The sequence below is a fragment of the Brachyistius frenatus genome, unplaced genomic scaffold (genome assembly GCF_029030835.1).
Source record: "Brachyistius frenatus isolate BFR_SWC_R1_liver_20210118 unplaced genomic scaffold, ASM2903083v1 Contig_100, whole genome shotgun sequence".
Lineage (NCBI taxonomy): Eukaryota > Metazoa > Chordata > Actinopteri > Embiotocidae > Brachyistius > Brachyistius frenatus.
The window spans coordinates 921,377-939,797 of NW_027210699.1; the positions used below are offsets into that span (position 1 = coordinate 921,377).

At 42.1% G+C, this 18,421-nt stretch overlaps 1 protein-coding gene across 4 annotated transcripts in view; it reads right to left on the reverse strand.

Annotated features, from left to right (window-relative positions):
• The window catches only part of arnt2 (aryl-hydrocarbon receptor nuclear translocator 2), an 87,318-nt gene that overhangs the window by 51,775 nt on the left and 17,122 nt on the right, over positions 1-18,421 (reverse strand). The window contains exons 3-6 of one of the 4 annotated variants that reach the window (XM_069711446.1): positions 14,214-14,261; positions 12,584-12,631; positions 11,046-11,247; positions 10,037-10,250 (exon numbers count right to left, since the gene is read on the reverse strand). In XM_069711446.1, coding sequence (XP_069567547.1) covers positions 10,037-10,250; positions 11,046-11,247; positions 12,584-12,631; positions 14,214-14,261 — 512 coding nt within the window. Of the gene's footprint in view, positions 1-10,036; positions 10,251-11,045; positions 11,260-12,583; positions 12,632-14,213; positions 14,262-18,421 lie in introns of all 4 variants that reach the window. The other 3 variants (XM_069711445.1, XM_069711448.1, XM_069711447.1) reach the window with 3 other exon arrangements.

Here is an 18,421-nt window from a genome sequence, read left to right on the forward strand (position 1 = left end):
ATGTTTCTGAAAGTTATTCATAACATCGCTGACAGGTCGCAGCTTTGAGGGTTTTATTTTCCTTCCTGCGACTGAACCACTAATGACAACTTGTTCTTGGACTCTAACCATGAACTGAGGTTTAGTCAACTATGTGGAGGAAGCACTGGTAATTGTGACAACCAATTTGATTTACTAGCAATGACTTCATGCGATAGACCGCTGATCACTGGAAGAGGCCTCAACAACACAGGAGGTTCAGAATGACTCTCGAGGTCTCCACTTGATGTTCGATTATAAGAACTGTCAACACAGTTGTGAAAGCAAAATGAGATGAATCCTTCTGAGACCGAGACTTCTCGTGAATTCAGTTCCGTCAAACTTTCTCCTTTTCCCGGACCTCGTCCGATGAGCCCTGAGGGTCCCTGATCACATACAGTGCTTTAGTGAAGGATTACGGGTTGATAGGACACGTAGTTTGTGAAAGATCCACGAGAAAAGGAATGCGAGACCCCACAGCTGGGCTTTGTTACTTTATTCTGCACAATCAGTCTCCACCGAAGTCGACTTTATTATCATTCCTTCTCACCACAGATGTATTGAAAGGGGAAGGAAATGTAATTACAAGGACAGCGTGCTATATTTAACATAGAAAAACAGCAGACAATAGTGAGAATGGACAATAAATACAAAAGACTATAAAACGTTTGAAAAACTATCACTATTGCACATGAATAAGACTTTAAGGAAGTAGACCAGCTGTAGCACTGCAGGAGAGGATCCATCTTGAAGCCGGCGGCTCTCCTTTCACACCACTTGGTGTGGATGTCCTTGAAACCCAACGATGCACTGGGTCGTCTTAACCACCGGCTGCAATGCCGAGGACGTGCCGTCATCACTGGGACGGTGGTGTTAGGGACAAGGACAGTTCATCTGTGACATGAAGCCCTCTGAACTTAAAGCTGGGCACCGATGGAACATAAAGAAGCAGAAGGGAACCAAATCTGCCGATTCGGGGTGGTGAGCAACGGTTGTGTTGTTGTGGGAAGGAAACTTGTGCGTTTTCAACGGCCTGTGTCATGTTAGAGAATTCACAGTGACATCGCGCCACAGTTCAGGTCATTTGCACTGAATGTGTTTTCATTAAAGCCTCAGAAGGTCCCAGGAGAACTCGGTGCTGACAGTCTGACCCTGGGGAACGCATTCATGGTGCACAACCCAGCAAATGTCAAACAAAACCCACCCGGTTGAACTCCTGACCTGATGCGTCTTTTTCAGTATCGGACAGTGATGTTCTGCCTCTCGGAAATGCAAATGTCACTCAAAACACCTCTCCAGGCTCATTGCTTCTTTACAAAAGGCTTCCTAAAGCATTTAAAAGGTCTCTGTTGCCGATTTTCAGAGTTTGATCCAAATTTAGATGTGCGGCCTCTGGTCATGTCCACGGAGAAATCACAGACGCACCCGGTCATCTGCTCACAAAACCATGTGCAACTCAGCTGCTGAACTTAAAGTACTTTCCCTGGAAGGTTGTAGCTTCTCTGTTCTCTGTGCATGTCATGGTGCTGCACACATTTGTCGTGCAACAAGAGCAGTCTCTGAAGTTTCTGATCCACCCTGAGCACCCAGCCATGAGGAGTTTCCAGTGCTCAGAGGGATGGAGAAGGACATCCTGGTCCGGATGCTGGCTGCCTGAGGCCTGTTGCTCTGGTGCTGTAAAACCCAGCTACACAGTGGGGTTTTCAAGCAGATGGAGTTTTCTGGATTGTGATGATGTTGAATGCTGAGCTGAAGTCGATGAAAAGGGACATAATGTCTGTCCCTATTTTCCATGTGTGTTGCGGCCAGGTGGATGGCGGTGCTTCTGGAGTCCTTGTTGGAGTGGTTGTGGGTTTGTGTTTACTTTGAAGGGGATCCAGGGTCAACAGAATGGAATCCTGCATGTGTGCCATGACCAGCCTCTCTGAGCTCTTCCTGCTGATGGGGGTGAATGCAACAGGACGTCATTAGCACAGGATTGATCCTTTCCAGCTGGAGAAGGAATTCTCAGTATCTGGTAAATATGAAACTGACTGGAACTTCACACGCAAACACGCAACTGTAATGATGCGTGGAAAGGGAGAAGGCTGAACACGAGGGTGCACGCACATCAGACCAGATTACACCCTCAACTATTTGTCCAACATTCGTGTCTGTCCTCTGTTAAGTTCTTTCTCACACGAGCTGTTTTCTACCTGCATGCTGCGTATCAGCACCAGTTTACTGGTAACAGTTTGTACAGCTCAGCCTGTAAGAGCAGTTGGATAAAGTCTTCTGGGACTGAACTATGTCTAACTGCAACTGCTTAACAAGACTGTAATTGTAACTTGAATTTTTTCATGCTTGCTATTTCAGGTAATAATGGAAAACCACTGTTGGATATCAGATTGCTGACTCTGCACATCTTTTAAGTTCATGAAGTGAAGATTCAGACATTTTCAAACCACCATCTGTAGATCTCCTTCTGCACAGATAAAATAACACGATGTTTTTTTCTCTTTTGGACTGGATAGATAGAAAGTATATCCATAAATACATGCATAACACAAAATGTAGTTTTGGTTTTGACCACTAGTTTTGTATTAGCAAATCTTGCAAAGCAGTGGCATACACAAGTATTTGGTACCATCTGTGTTATATCATATGCAGAGCACGCAGCCACGCTTAGCTGCATCACAAGAACCACAGACTTTTAACAACAAACCGTTTGGTTACTTATATAACTCACAAACAGAGTCTTCTGCACCTTGGTTTGTTGAGCAAGCAACCAAACAAACATTTGCTTGAGGAACATTGCAGAACGTGGCAGCGAATGTCACTTCAGTCCAGTTAGATGGGCGTCATTACTCTTCATTATACAACAAGTAGTTCCAAAAGATCTGATTGGTCAATTAAACATTTGGAACGTGTTCAAATCATCATGACATCACACCGTGCTCATCATTAGAAATATCCCTCCACCTCCTTAATGGGAATATAGAATTATAATAGAGTTTCATATAATATGTAATATAATGTAGTTTCTACTTGTTATAGTTCTATTAAATGACCCATTTGGTGAAGTCGGGTCTCTTTTGGTCCTTTTTGGTCACTCTGAGCACCCGTACCGTAACACCACGGATAGTCACGCACTTACAGTCCTAGAGGAGGCTAGCTGGACCGGTTTGGTTTGAACACATGACACGGAGCTAAAATGTTAAAAACACGAGTCCAGTTCACTGCATGTAACAAGCAACACAAGCAAATGAACAAGCCCTCAGCTCACATTAGAACCGGTGAGAAAGACATGCATTTCTGCCATAATGATGTTTCTGCATGAAAGCATCTGAGAGAGCTTAAAAACATTCCATTAGGAGATAACATCAGGAAGCCCTGACTAAACTTCCAATGTTATGCCGATGACACTCAGCTATATTTTTCTATAAAACCAGATGAAACTAATCAGCTAGTAAAACTTGAAGCCTGTCTAAAAGACATAAAGGCCTGGATGACCAAAAACTTCCTGCTTCTAAATTCAGACAAAACAGAAGTTCTTGTACTTGGTCCTAAACACCTCAGAAACTCTTTCTGTAATCACTTAGTTACTCTAGATGACGTTGTCTTGGCCTCCAGCAAAACTGTGAGGAACCTTGGAGTCATCTTTGATGAGGATTTGTCCTTTAGACACCACATAAAGCAAATCTCCAGAACTGCCTTCTTTCATCTACGTAATATTAATGAAATCAGGAAAATCCTTCCTCAGCGTGACACAGAAAAACTCATTCATGTGTTTGTTACTTCCAGGCTGGATTATTGTAATTCCTTGTTGTTAGGATGTTCAAATTATTCATTAAAAACCTGCAGCTGATCCAAAATGCTGCAGCAAGAGTACTGACGGGATTTAGAGATCATATTTCTCCAGTTTTAGCTTCTCTTCATCGATTTCCTGTTAAATCAAGAATAGAATTTAAAATTCTCCTGCTGACTGACAAAGTTCTTCATGACCAGGTTCCATCTTATCTCAGAGATCTTATAGAACCACATCATCCTGACAGATCTTATAGAACCACATCATCCTGACAGATCTAATAGAACCACATCATCCTGACAGATCTTATAGAACCACATCATCCTGACAGATCTTATAGAACCACATCATCCTGACAGATCTAATAGAACCACATCATCCTGACAGATCTTATAGAACCACATCATCCTGACAGATCTTATAGAACCACATCATCCTGACAGATCTTATAGAACCACATCATCCTGACAGATCTTATAGAACCACATCATCCTGACAGATCTTATAGAACCACATCATCCTGACAGATCTTATAGAACCACATCATCCTGACAGATCTTATAGTACCACATCATCCTGACAGATCTTATAGAACCACATCATCCTGACAGATCTTATAGTACCACATCATCCTGACAGATCTTATAGAACCACATCATCCTGACAGATCTTATAGAACCACATCATCCTGACAGATCTAATAGAACCACATCATCCTGACAGATTTTATAGAACCACATCATCCTGACAGATCTTATAGAACCACATCATCCTGACAGATCTTATAGTACCACATCATCCTGACAGATCTTATAGAACCACATCATCCTGACAGATCTTATAGAACCACATCATCCTGACAGAGATCTTTTCTCTCAGTCTGCTTTTGGTTCCCAGAGTTTCCAAAAGTAGAATGGGAGGCAGAGCTTCAGTTTTCAGGCTCCCAGTTTGTGTTCAGGAGCAGAAACCCTCTCTAGCTTTAAGATTAGACTCAAAACTTTCCTTTTTGATACAATTTTTAGTTGGAGGTGCTCAGGTGAATCTGAACCATCGTGCAGTGATTATAGTTACTGGCCGAGGCTGCTGGGGCACCTCGTTATACACTGAGCTTCTTTCCTCTCACTTTTTAACTCTCTATAACTCATATTTTACCAACATCTCATTAACTTCATGTATTTTTCTCTCCCATAGTTTCTTCTTATTATCTGTTGTCTCCATTCAGTTCCTTCGCTCGTGTAGTTTCTCTTCTTTCTTTTGCAGATGTCCCGTCATGGAGCTGCATGTCTCTGCTCTGTGATTGTCGACCCACCAACAGTTCATGTCTTATATTTCTATGCTGTCCTTTTCTCTTTCTGGTCTCCTCTTACCTCCAACCAGTGGAGACAGATGTTCTCCATCTCTGAGCCTAGTTTTGTTAACAGATGCTCCACCCACCTCTGAGTCTGGTTCTGTTAGCAGATGCTCCGCCCACCTCTGATCCTGGTTCTGTTAACAGATGCTCCACCCACCTCTGAGACTGGTTCTGTTAACAGATGCTCCGCCCACCTCTGAGTCTGGTTCTGTTAACAGATGCTCCGCCCACCTCTGAGCCTGATTCTGTTAACAGATGCTCCGCGCACCTCTGAGTCTGGTTCTGTTAACAGATGCTCCGCCCACCTCTGATCCTGGTTCTGTTAACAGATGCTCCGCCCACCTCTGAGTCTGGTTCTTTTAACAGATGCTCCTCGCACCTCTGAGTCTGGTTCTGTTAACAGATGCTCCGCCCACCTCTGAGCCTGATTCTGTTAACAGATGCTCCGCCCACCTCTGAGTCTGGTTCTGTTAACAGATGCTCCGCCCACCTCTGATCCTGGTTCTGTTAACAGATGCTCCGCCCACCTCTGAGTCTGGTTCTTTTAACAGATGCTCCTCCCACCTCTGAGTCTGGTTCTGTTAACAGATGCTCCGACCCACCTCTGATCCTGGTTCTGTTAACAGATGCTCCGCCTACCTCTGAGACTGGTTTTGTTACCAGATGCTCCACCCACCTCTGAGTCTGGTTCTTTTAACAGATGCTCCTCCCACCTCTGAGCCTGATTCTGTTAACAGATGCTCCGCCCACCTCTGAGAGTGGTTCTGTTAACAGATGCTCCGCCCACCTCTGAGCCTGGTTCTGTTAGCAGATGGCTCCTCCCACCTCTGAGTCTGGTTCTGTTAACAGATGCTCCGCCCACCTCTGAGTCTGGTTCTTTTGACAGATGCTCCTCCCACCTCTGAGCCTGATTCTGTTAACAGATGCTCCGCCCACCTCTGAGCCTGGTTCTGTTAGCAGATGGCTCCTCCCACCTCTGAGTCTGGTTCTGTTAACAGATGCTCCGCCCACCTCTGAGTCTGGTTCTTTTGACAGATGCTCCTCCCACCTCTGAGCCTGATTCTGTTAACAGATGCTCCGCCCACCTCTGAGCCTGATTCTGTCAACAGATGCTCCGCCCACCTCTGAGTCCAGTTCTGTCTGAGGTTTCTTCCTGTTAAAGGGAGTTTTTATTTCCCTCTGTTGGAGGTTTTTCTCCCTTAAAGAGGAGTTTTTCCCTCCGAGCACTAAATATCGCTGAAGAGGACAAATAGCTTGAAACACGTTCTGCTAGGATTCATCCATCTTTCTCCACATCACAGACCAGAGACGGAGGTTGAATCGACAGCCGGAGGACACGAGACAAGAGGTGCTCCAAGCCAACTCTATAATTTATGGACACACAGCAACCGTTTGAACACATTGATGCAAACAGCAGTCGTTCCAAACAAACCTAAGTTCCAAACATGAAAACATGTGGTGATGGTGACTGGTGATGGATACTGGCTCAACTTTATTATCGGCCATCTAAAGAAAGTGAGGACCATCTTGATCGAGGTTGCTCTCTCTGGTTCAACCTTTTGGGAAATATATTTGGCTTTGCTTGCTGTCAGAGAGATGTGAAGATGAATGTCATTCTCATGTCTCTTCAGTACAGAGCTGGAGTCTTAGGATAAAGACCAACTATGGAAAAAGAAAATTAAAAAATACACCGACTAACACCTCTAAAGCTCATTGAACAACATGTTGTATCTTGAAATGATCATTTGTGGTTTGTGGGTGAGTTTATGTGCTGGATTCATGGCTTGTTGAACGAGAGCCAGAAGGTTTGGAACCATCATACCTGTTTAGAGACCACCAACGATCCAGAGACTCACAACATAAGTAGCAGGTGAACACTGGGCCTAAACTGTTGTCATCTAAGCTGGCCTGACCACATCTTTAAGCTCACCAGCCTGGCTTTAAAACCTGCCTACCTTGCTGAAAGCAATGTTTCGAACACAAAGACTTTACTTGGTGGGGCTGCTCAGGAATATTAACAGCCACACAAGCATTTCTGAGCCTTTTATTTGTATCCATACACATGAATGATACCATTTGTGCTTGATTAACTACTAGACATCCTACACATGAGGCTTTCAGGGAACATGGTAAAATGTAGCGTTTACTGATAGTAACGCATTTAGGATCTATAAATTGTAGCTACAGAAAATAAACTCTCCCCCTCTTAACTGCATGAGTCTCTGCATGCAGAGTGCTCACATGAATACATTCTCAATTGGTTGGAAACACTGAAAGGAGTCCAACGAAATAATGTCATCAAGTGTTTGAATGTTTCATACCGAACACCCTATGAACTCCACCCCCTCCACCTCCCACCACACAAAAAAACCCTCTAAACCAGTACCGACTGGTGTGAGGGATCAATCACTCCTTCTAATTTTGTATGATAATATTGTTTTGTCCTTCCACGTCAGCAAGCCAGAAAAACGTGGCCGTCACGCATGGGCACATACTTTAACAAAGTTCAAACACTGTGAGCAGCGGAGGACGGAGCGAGAGCCTCCAAAACATGCTGCTTTAGTTCCACTGAATGAAAATGAAGTCCGGTACATCAAAGGCTGTGTGCGCGCTCGTGTGTGCGTTTGCATCTGCCACAGCTCTACATGGAGATTTACTGTGTTATGTGGATTACATGGCACTGTTGGGTATTCAGTGTGGTTCGGAGGGCCTCTGAGGTCAAACGGACTGACTCACAAACACAAATTCAGAGGCTTCACTGGGACACTGTGGAGCCTCCAGGTGGCCAGCAGGAGGAGGAGATTCAACAAGACAAGGTTGCCCTCTAGTGAGCACTGGGAGAACTGTCTGACATTTTAACAGTTAAGTGTTACTCTCACCCTCAGAGCCTTAAAACACAGACTTTTGTAACTATATTTAACATGTAACACAACACAAGACAGAAGATATAAAGGAGTGGATTAAACATAGTCAAAAAACTTGGTGAGAAGAAGATGCTTGTTATAATGTCAGAAACATACAATGGTTGTTAGTTACATCAATCTTAAATAAATTCATTAAAGTAATTTAGTACTGTACTTGAGACACAAAAAAATAAGAATTGAAGCAGATTCTGAGATATTTAGACTTTTAGCTTCACAAAACGCAAAATGTTCCATTTCCAAAATGCAACTTTATAACGTCACCAACGTCATCAAAGTAATATCCTCGTTTTTAGAGTCAGTTAGGACAAAATTGGAGGATAAGTTTGACTTATATTTTACATTGAACAAAGCAAGTCGCACCAAACTGCACAACTTGTTGAAATAAACACACCATTGATTTAGCACCAACCAATCTGTCTCCATCTAAACTAAAGACAGATTTGCGAGCGCTGGATGGTTTTCTGCTGCCAGGATTCCAATCTCAACCCGCATCACTTCACTAAACATGGACGACAGCACGGAGACGACCGGAGGACAGAAGACGAGCGGGTGAGAAAACGGCGTCACTGGTATTTTGGCATGTGACTCGTCTTTGGAGAGAACAACACGGCTGAGGTTGAGAACCTGTATTTCAAACTTTATAGTTATGTGTCGAGTATTTCAAACCTTTCTACAGGAAGCAAACATCTTCAGGTTCTCCAAAGCCACAGGAGACATCTCAACGACTGACCTGATGTGTGAAACTAGTCAAGACTTTTAATAAAATTCATCTGTGTTAAGAAGTATCATATTATTTTTAATTACATGTGATTGGACTATTATGTACACTATTTAGACTGGACAAGCCTACGAGGATATTTACTGGTCCAATCAGGAGTCAGTTTATCAGTGATTGATTCATCTTCACATTGATCAAGAACACCCATCAGACCAGTGAAATCCATTCTACTGGGGGTATTTAATGTTGTCCCGACTACCTAAAATGTCCTGATTTAAACTGTCCATCATCTGTCCAGATCATTCTAAACCAGCAGATTCAACTCAAAGGCTCAACATTATCATGTTCGATGCTGCATCATACGGTGGTATAATGCATTTTTTTAATCATCCTTTGGGCTGCTATTTTGGTGGACGGCTTGAGGCCGATGTCTCCAACCTGCAGATCTACCCAGTGGATCAAAGGAGCTCTCAGAGGAAAAAGGTTGGACACCCCTGATTTAAGGCAACATTGCAGAGCTATAAGTCCTAAAAGCTCCTTTCAAACAAGTCAATTTGCAATAACCATGAAGATTTTTTATTTTGTTGAACATTAAATTAAAACCCACCTAAAGAAATATCATTCTGATTTTACACTGCAGTTGATATTTTGGTCTGGTTGGGTTTTTTTGGGAGTTTTAGAGGCACATTGTGAATTAATAGAGCATTTTTGTATTTTCTTTTTACAACATTTCCATGAACAAGTAAATCAAAAGAAATGTTGTCAAAGGTTTATCCCTTTTTTTGGCTTAGATTTTTTTGCTAAACACAAAATCAAAAGCAAAATTAATGCCTAACTGGACGTTCATGAGCAAGAGGATAGAATTGATTCATTCATTAAGTCCAATTAATATCCGAAAAATATTGGTTATGCTGGCACCAGAATCTGACCACAGACAAGTGGTAGAAAATGGATGAAAGTACAGAGTGAAAAGAAAACAATTTAAAATACAGAGGGTCATGTCAGATGTGAAGTTTTATCAAATAGGAACTAACAGAAAACTCTGATGAATGTTTGGTATTATGAATTTAAAAAGGTCTAAATGGTGGTGCTCGTGTGAGTGTGAGTGTGAGTGTGTGTGTGTGTGTGTGTGTGTGTGTGTGTGTGTGTGTGTGTGTGTGTGTGTGTGTTTGTGACTCCTTTTGCAAACAAATAATGAGCAGAAGCAGAAAGGTTTGAGCTGAGTGAACTTCCTCTACCTGTCATGGAGTTTTCGGTGGTGCTGAGTTGTTCCCGCAGCTTGTCCACGTCGTCGGGGTGGACCTGTTCGTACAGAGTGCTGCCGAACCACTCGGACTGGGGATGATTCAGCACTGGCGTCACAGAGTCAGACACGTAGATGACCCGGCCGGTCTCCGCGGCAACCACAAACAGGAAGCCGTCCGCTGCCTCCAGGATCAGGTGCTTCAGCTCCTGCAGGGAGAGGAAAGGTCCATGAAAACTACATGAAATCGGTAGCCTCTGCACAATCAGCTGTGTGCTGCACTACATTCTGAAAACGCTGAACGAGCACTCCACTACAGTTATCTTCTATAAATGCATATAGTAAGCTTGTTAAATGTCGGTGTATAATTTGACAGCCACAGACTGTAGTTTTATATAATCATGACAAATGTGGACATCAGCCTCTGATTATTCTGAGCATGTGTTTCAAACCTTCCTGGATGACTGGAAAGTTTATCAATGTCAAAAATGTTCCTGTTTTTTTTGTTTTTTTTTTTTTAGTTCTCAAGTTGCACAACAAAACACAGTCAGCGGTTCAGTTGAAACATGTACAACACGGGAGTCATGTTTGCATTATGGAAAAAGACAGAGCTGCACTGAGTATGTGTTTCTGATTGGCCAGAGATATACTGGTTATAAACTACGCGTTTGCATGCGCATGGTGGCTGCTTCGTTTATCCTGCGTCTGTTTGGAGCGTTGGTTGTGCACATGCTCAAATATTAACACAACACGTAAGAAAGATACAATAGATGCGGTGTAGGGGCAGTATGAAGACTTGACAGTGTCAAGGACCCGAAAAAGCTAAATGGAAACCAGTCTGAGACGGTTGCGTCCGTGCACGGCAAGAAATGCTGAAAAGCCAGAGTGGGGGAGGAGCCATCAACGTGTGTCATACTAGAATCAGCATACATTATTATATATATATGTATTTTTGCTGTAATCACCCTTTATAACGAGGCGGTGGCTCTCTGCCGCTACGGTACCTGTTCGGTGAGGAAGGAGGGCTTATAGGCGCCATCAGTGGAGGTGTTGCCGGTGCCCCTCATGGACTTCATGTGGGAGACGGCCATACGGAGGATGGTGAGCTTGTCGGGTTTGCGGGCCAGGGCGCTGCAGGTGGGGACCATGTCCGACAGCTCAGTGATGTACTGGGTCATTTTGTTGCGCCTGCGTCGCTCGATCTCACTGTGGTTTTCCCTTCAAACAGAGAAGAGGGCAATTAGACACTCAGAGGATACAGACTGGGAACCACTTACGAGCCTGTTTTTAGATTCTATAGGAAGGATTTCATCGTTGCACCTCACTGTTGACGAGCGTCAGAACATTTGTCTGGAATCTGTGATAGATTTCTTATCACCGGTTATTTACATTTTTAAAGATGCATTTTTTACGATATCCTCGAAGTAAAACGAAGTGCTGACATCAGCACAGGTCAGCCAGCAAGGTCTCATACGAGGAGTTTTATATAAAAATAAAATGCCCTTATTTGTTTCAGTCTGAGACGTAACCTCCTGCCACCAGAATATATTTAATAATTTAATAGAGAAATTCAAAACAACACTTTTTGTTCCGTTTCAGCTCCATCAAACATGATGCAGCACTTTCCACAGACCCATTGAGATATTATAAAAATAATTGATTTAATTAAATTAACTGAAAATTGAAATCTGTATATTTCCACATCATGAAATGTTTACAGCTACATTAGTGGGAATGTTCATCAGTTTGACTCAGAAAGTACATAAAATAAATATGTTTTACCATAAAAAATAAGTTGTATTTATTCTATTTTATAATTGTATTGAATAATCAGTTAGATATTGGGTCTTCAAAATGTCACAAAATGGTGAAAAATGTCTGTCAATGTTTCCCAAAACCCAAGGAGCAGTTAAAATGTCTTATTTTAAAAAGACACAAAATTATTGATCAGTTTTCAGAATAGTAGGCAAATCATTTTCCTTCAATTAACTAATTGACTAATCAGTGCAGCTCTAATATATTTATTCATTGCACATTGAGTTTCACTCAACTCTGAGTGATGTTGTTGCCTTCCTGTTTGTTGAAAGGTCGGTGTCTCATGAACAGTGTTTGACACTGCGAGTACGTTCTATTCTAGTTAAAAGTACATCATTGTTCATTCTTTTAGGACTTCCTCATCCACTTTGGGGTTTTAAGTAGCCTCAGTATCACCACACCAGCATCATCTCTGTTTCCTGGTTTATCTGACACCGCTGTTGTTTCCTGGCATTTCATTGGTTAGAAAGAGCAGAGTGTCAGACATCTGTTAGTACATCGTCAAGCAATCGAACAATCAATCCATCTGTGTTTCTGTAGATCTGCAACCCCGTCCTGCTGCCGTCTGCTTCCAACAACGACCCAATCCGCTCATATACAAACCCTATGCTGATATTTTATGGCCCCTCTTGTTAGTATTTCCCTTTGATGGGATCAACAGGTTGTACAGTCTGTTGACCCCTGAGTCAGTGGAACATCCTCTGTGTCCCCAGCTAGCGAGGCCTACCTGGCGTATCTCTCCTTATCCCCACCAGGAATCTGATCATCATCATACCTACAGAAACAGAGGACGCAGCATGTAACACAACGTGCATACACACAGCAGCTTCACTATCCACGTTCATCGCATGCAACGGTCACCACGTAATAATGTATGACTGGGATGGTTCAAAGTTTGATGGTAACATCACGAATAAAAACAGGCCGGGACGACTTGTGCAGTAATGAAAGTATTCTGCTGGAGGCTCACATGTTGTCGGGGTGGTTTTTACTCTAAATTTATTTTCAAGTTTTTGGCTTCGTTCATATTATTTACTTGGACTCACAAACTTTAACTGTTGACATCAGTAGACTGGGTGAGCTGAGTAAGGCAGCAACACGGGGGTGGAGGGAGAAAATGTAATAGCAGAATGGACATTTTAGAAAATATGTGGTTTAAATATGAGCGGTAAACCGGTTTAAACAAATAAGGTTTGTGTCCAACTTGTCTGACTGTCTCAGATTTAAATTTCACAAGTAGCTGAATATCCAGTTGTAAAATTTACACAGTTGGGTACATAAAAACTCACTTTTTTTTGTTGCATTCACAATTCAGAAAAAATTGTAGAGAACCTATAAGTACCCAGTGTTTGTAAAACTATTAAATTAAATTAAATAACAAGTAAAGCTGTGTATATAAGAGTCTCTAAACGTGTCCCTCTTAGCTGCCATCATACTTTACAGTAATTATAGCCTACAAAGTAGACCCCCCCCCACACACACACACACACACACACACACAAACACCATTCAATTGGCTCAACTCATCTTCTTTTACACTTTAGTCTCTGTGCAGCTTCACAACACTGATGCAGAATCAGCTGAAGCTCTTTGCTATGAGAGAGAGCAGGAAATGACCTATTTCATTGGAATAGTATATATACAACATGTATACACAGTGGAAAGTGGAAACCCTTTCAACGTGCGAGTATGACGTTTTCCTTGTAGCCACATGAATCACACATGCGGCATAATGCTACTGTCCATTATTAAGAGTGCAGTTCCTGGTGTGGTCAGCAGAGGGCAGCTCCTCCTCCCCACTGTCACCACTCAACTTAGCTGCCAAAAGCACTTACTGTGCGTCCTACACACTTACACACTACATGATGTGAGAAGGAAGAAAAGGAAAAACAAGTTGAGATAAATCAAACGTGAGAGGACAGTTGAAATGCAGTGACAGAGAAAGACTTGAGTTCCTCTTAAAAAAAAAAAAAAAATATATATATATATATATATATATACAGAGCATTGCATTTTTGATTTTTGATGGAGGGAAATAAAAAAATAAATAAAGTCATGGGATGTCCATGCAACAGCTAATGTTACAAACAGAGCATCTGCAGGGTTCTCCAAAACAAACGTGGACGTTTTGATAGAACCTGAAATTTAGGAAGCAATTTAAAACTAGTGTAGCTGAAACCTGGGTCCAGTAAGCTATACATAATGTAGACTAAACAAAAAAGATTTTCATCTCTTTGTTTTCAACATTTTTATTTATTGTACCCGCTGATACCCTGAAACAAGAGCTGCGTGATCTTATGAAGTCGTCCTCAAACATTTCAAACAGGACCAGAGACATCTCCTTTTAGCGTTCTCACCTTGAAAATTTGCTCGGCCCCTCTCCGTCTTCATCGTCGAAGTCCATTCTGAGGAACAACAACAGGAAACACCATTACTGCTTCTGTTACCCTGAGAGCAACACTCATAAATACATTTTAAACATTTATGTATATTCACAATGTAAACAGGACATGAGTTTGGAGCGATGCTTCTTCCTCATATGTTACTGCTGCTGTAACAGTAGTGTTGATGGCTCCCCATTACAGAGCTGATGTTTCACCTCAGGCACAAGTGATGAGACCTCTGGGATCAAATCACTGTGGCCCGACCTCTGAAATGCATCATGTGTAGCAGGAGTTAGCGACGGCATCATGATGAAGAGTTAAGAAGCCAACATCAATGCATCTGAGATAAAAAAAAAAAAAACCTAAAGGTGACAAATCCTTTTACTGCAATCGCCCACTGCGCTCAGCCACAGTGATAAATTATGAAACTAATCAACTAAAGAAACGATTTTGTCCCCTAGGAAAGTCAAGTTTATTTATGCAGCACATTTATAATATTATTTTTCACTTAACATATATTATTAAGCAAAACAACACATCATTAAACACAACATAAATGAGCAGTAATTAGAGCTCAAATGTATTAATACTGCCCGTCCGGCCAAACTGACGCAAGTCCGTCCTCGGTCAGGCATGTGATCAGGGACACAGTGGTCACAAGTTCTCTGGAGACATGGTAGAAAGTTCTGGAAGGACAACCATCTGAGCAGAAGCCCACTAATCAGCCCACTAATCAGCCCATTAACCAGCCCATTAATCAGACCTGGCGAGACAGAAGCCACTCTGGAAGAAGAGGAAACTGACAGACCGCTTGGAGTTTGCCAAACTGCAATTCAAGAACTCTGAGAGCACGAGGAAAAGATGACCTGCTCTAATGAGGCCAAAAAACTGAACTATGTGGGCAGAAGTCAGAGCATTATAACTTGTGAACACCAGGCGCTGCTCTTCACCTGACTAACGGCACCTTTACAGTAAAACAAGAGGACGGCAGCATGCAGCTGCAGTACAGGGAGAATGGTCCGAATTTAAAGGAGGATCAAACACAGCTGAATACAGAGACATCCTTAAAGAAAAGCTCCAGGCCTGGACTGAGGCAACAGGGAGTAGTGGAGTAGTTCCAGGACAATGAAATTAAAACAAACATTAAAACGGAAGCTGAGATATAAGGGCCCTCGTATGCTGCATGGCCCCGAGCCGCCGCCGCCCCCCCGACCCGCCGGGTCCCCGACCCCCCGACGGCCTGCATATCCCACCTTGCAGTTTCAATTTTTGTTTTAATTTTATTGTTAGAGCGATTTGTGACAAATAAAGCCATGATATTGGAGAAAGGGAGTTCGAGGGTTTTTTTGTGGTTCTGTAAAAAGGAAAAGGGTGATACATTTGCGTTATACAACCGTCTTTACTGCCAATTGAGATGTTGTTTTTTTTATTAACAGGAGTAATCACCGCTGCAAAACAACTTCAAACAACTGTCTATTCTTGACATTTTTTTATGCAAGAGTTTGGCCTGAAAGAAAACTTATCAGAGATTTTAATAAGCAGATAAGCAGGAATTCAATTGTAAAGTTGAATTTGTATACCTGTCTCCTGGATCCCGTCCCAACTAAACTCCTCAAGGAAGTCTTCCCTTTAATTAGTACTTCCATATTAGAACAGATCAACCTATCTATTGTAACCAGCTATGTACCGCAGGCTTTTAAAGTGGCTGTAATTAAACCTTTACTTAAAAAGTTGACTCTTGATCAGCTGTTTTAGGAAACCACAGACCAATTTCCAACCTAACTTTCATTTCTAAAATCCTTGAAAAAGTTGTTGCAAATCAACTTTGTGATCATTTACAAAGGAATGATCTGTTTGAAGATGTTCAGTCTTTAGAGTTCATCATAGCACAGAAACAGCTCTGGTGAAAGTTACTGAGAACCTTTTATTAGCCTCAGATAATGGACTCGTCTCTGTACTTGTTCTTCTGGACCTCAGTGCTGCTTTTGATACAATTGAGCATACGATCTTATTACAGAGATTAGAAGACGTTACGAGGATTAAAGGAACTGCATTAGACTGGTTCAAATCCTACTTATCAGATAGATTCCAGTTTGTCCATGTCAACAATGAGTCTTCCAGACAAACAAGAGTTAGTCATGGAGTTCCACAAGGCTCAGTGTTAGGCCCAATACTTTTTACTTTCGACATGCTTCCATTAGGAGATGTCATCAGGAAGCACTGCATCAACTTCCATTGTTATGCCGATGACACTCAGCTATATCTTTCTATAAAACCAGATGAAACTAATCAGTTAGTAAAACTTGAAGCCTGTCTAATAGACATAAAGGCCTGGATGACCAAGAACTTCCTGCTTCTAAATTCAGACAAAACAGAAGTTCTTGTACTTGGTCCTAAACACCTCAGAAACTCTTTCTGTAATCACTTAGTTACTCTAGATGACGTTGTCTTGGCCTCCAGCAAAACTATGAGGAACCTTGGAGTCATCTTTGATGATGATTTGTCCTTTAGACACCATATAAAGCAAATCTCCAGAACTGCCTTCTTTCATCTACATAATATTAATGAAATCAGGAAAATCCTTCCTCAGCGTGACACAGAAAAACTCATTCATGTGTTTGTTACTTCCAGGCTGGATTATTGTAATTCCTTGTTGTTAGGATGTTCAAATTATTCATTAAAAAACCTGCAGCTGATCCAAAATGCTGCAGCAAGAGTACTGACGGGATTTAGAGATCATATTTCTCCAGTTTTAGCTTCTCTTCATCGATTTCCTGTTAAATCAAGAATAGAATTTAAAATTCTCCTGCTGACTGACAAAGTTCTTCATGACCAGGTTCCATCTTATCTCAGAGATCTTATAGAACCACATCATCCTGACAGATCTTATAGAACCACATCATCCTGACAGATCTTATAGAACCACATCATCCTGACAGATCTTATAGAACCACATCATCCTGACAGATCTTATAGAACCACATCATCCTGACAGATCTTATAGAACCACATCATCCTGACAGATCTTATAGAACCACATCATCCTGACAGATCTTATAGAACCACATCATCCTGACAGATCTTATAGAACCACATCATCCTGACAGATCTTATAGAACCACATCATCCTGACAGATCTTATAGAACCACATCATCCTGACAGATCTTATAGAACCACATCGTCCTGACAGATCTTATAGAACCACATCATCCTGATAGATTTCATAGAACATCGTCCTCCTGACAGATCTTATAGAACCACATCATCCTGACAGATTTTATAGAACCACATCATCCTGACAGATCTTATAGAACCACATCATCCTGACAGATCTTATAGAACCACATCATCCTGACAGAGATCTTTTCTCTCAGTCTGCTTTTGTTTCCCAGAGTTTCCAAAAGTAGAATGGGAGGCAGAGCTTCAGTTTTCAGGCTCCCAGTTTGTGTTCAGGAGCAGAAACCCTCTCTAGCTTTAAGATTAGACTCAAAACTTTCCTTTTTGATACAATTTTTAGTTGGAGGTGCTCAGGTGAATCTGAACCATCGTGCATTGATTATAGTTACTGGCCGAGGCTGCTGGGGCACCTCGTTATACACTGAGCTTCTTTCCTCTCACTTTTTAACTCTCTATAACTCATATTTTACCAACATCTCATTAACTTCATGTATTTTTCTCTCCCATAGTTTCTTCTTATTATCTGTTGTCTCCATTCAGTTCCTTCGCTCGCTTAGTTTCTGTTCTTTCTTTTCCAGATGTCCCGTCATGGAGCTGCATGTCTCTGCTCTGTGATTGTCGACCCACCAACAGTTCATGTCTTATATCTCTATGCTGTCCTTTTCTCTCTCTGCTCTCCTCTCACCCCAACCGGTCGAGGCAGATGATTCCGCCCACCTCTGATCCTGGTTCTGTTAACAGATGCTCCGCCCACCTCTGAGTCTGGTTCTGTTAACAGATGCTCCGCCCACCTCTGATCCTGGTTCTGTTAACAGATGCTCCGCCCACCTCTGAGTCTGGTTCTGTTAACAGATGTTCTCCACCTCTGATCCTGGTTCTGTTAACAGATGCTCCGCCCACCTCTGATCCTGGTTCTGTTAACAGATGTTCTCCACCTCTGATCCTGGTTCTGTCGGAGGTTTCTTCCTGTTAAAGGGAGTTTTTTCTTCCCTCTGTTGGAGGT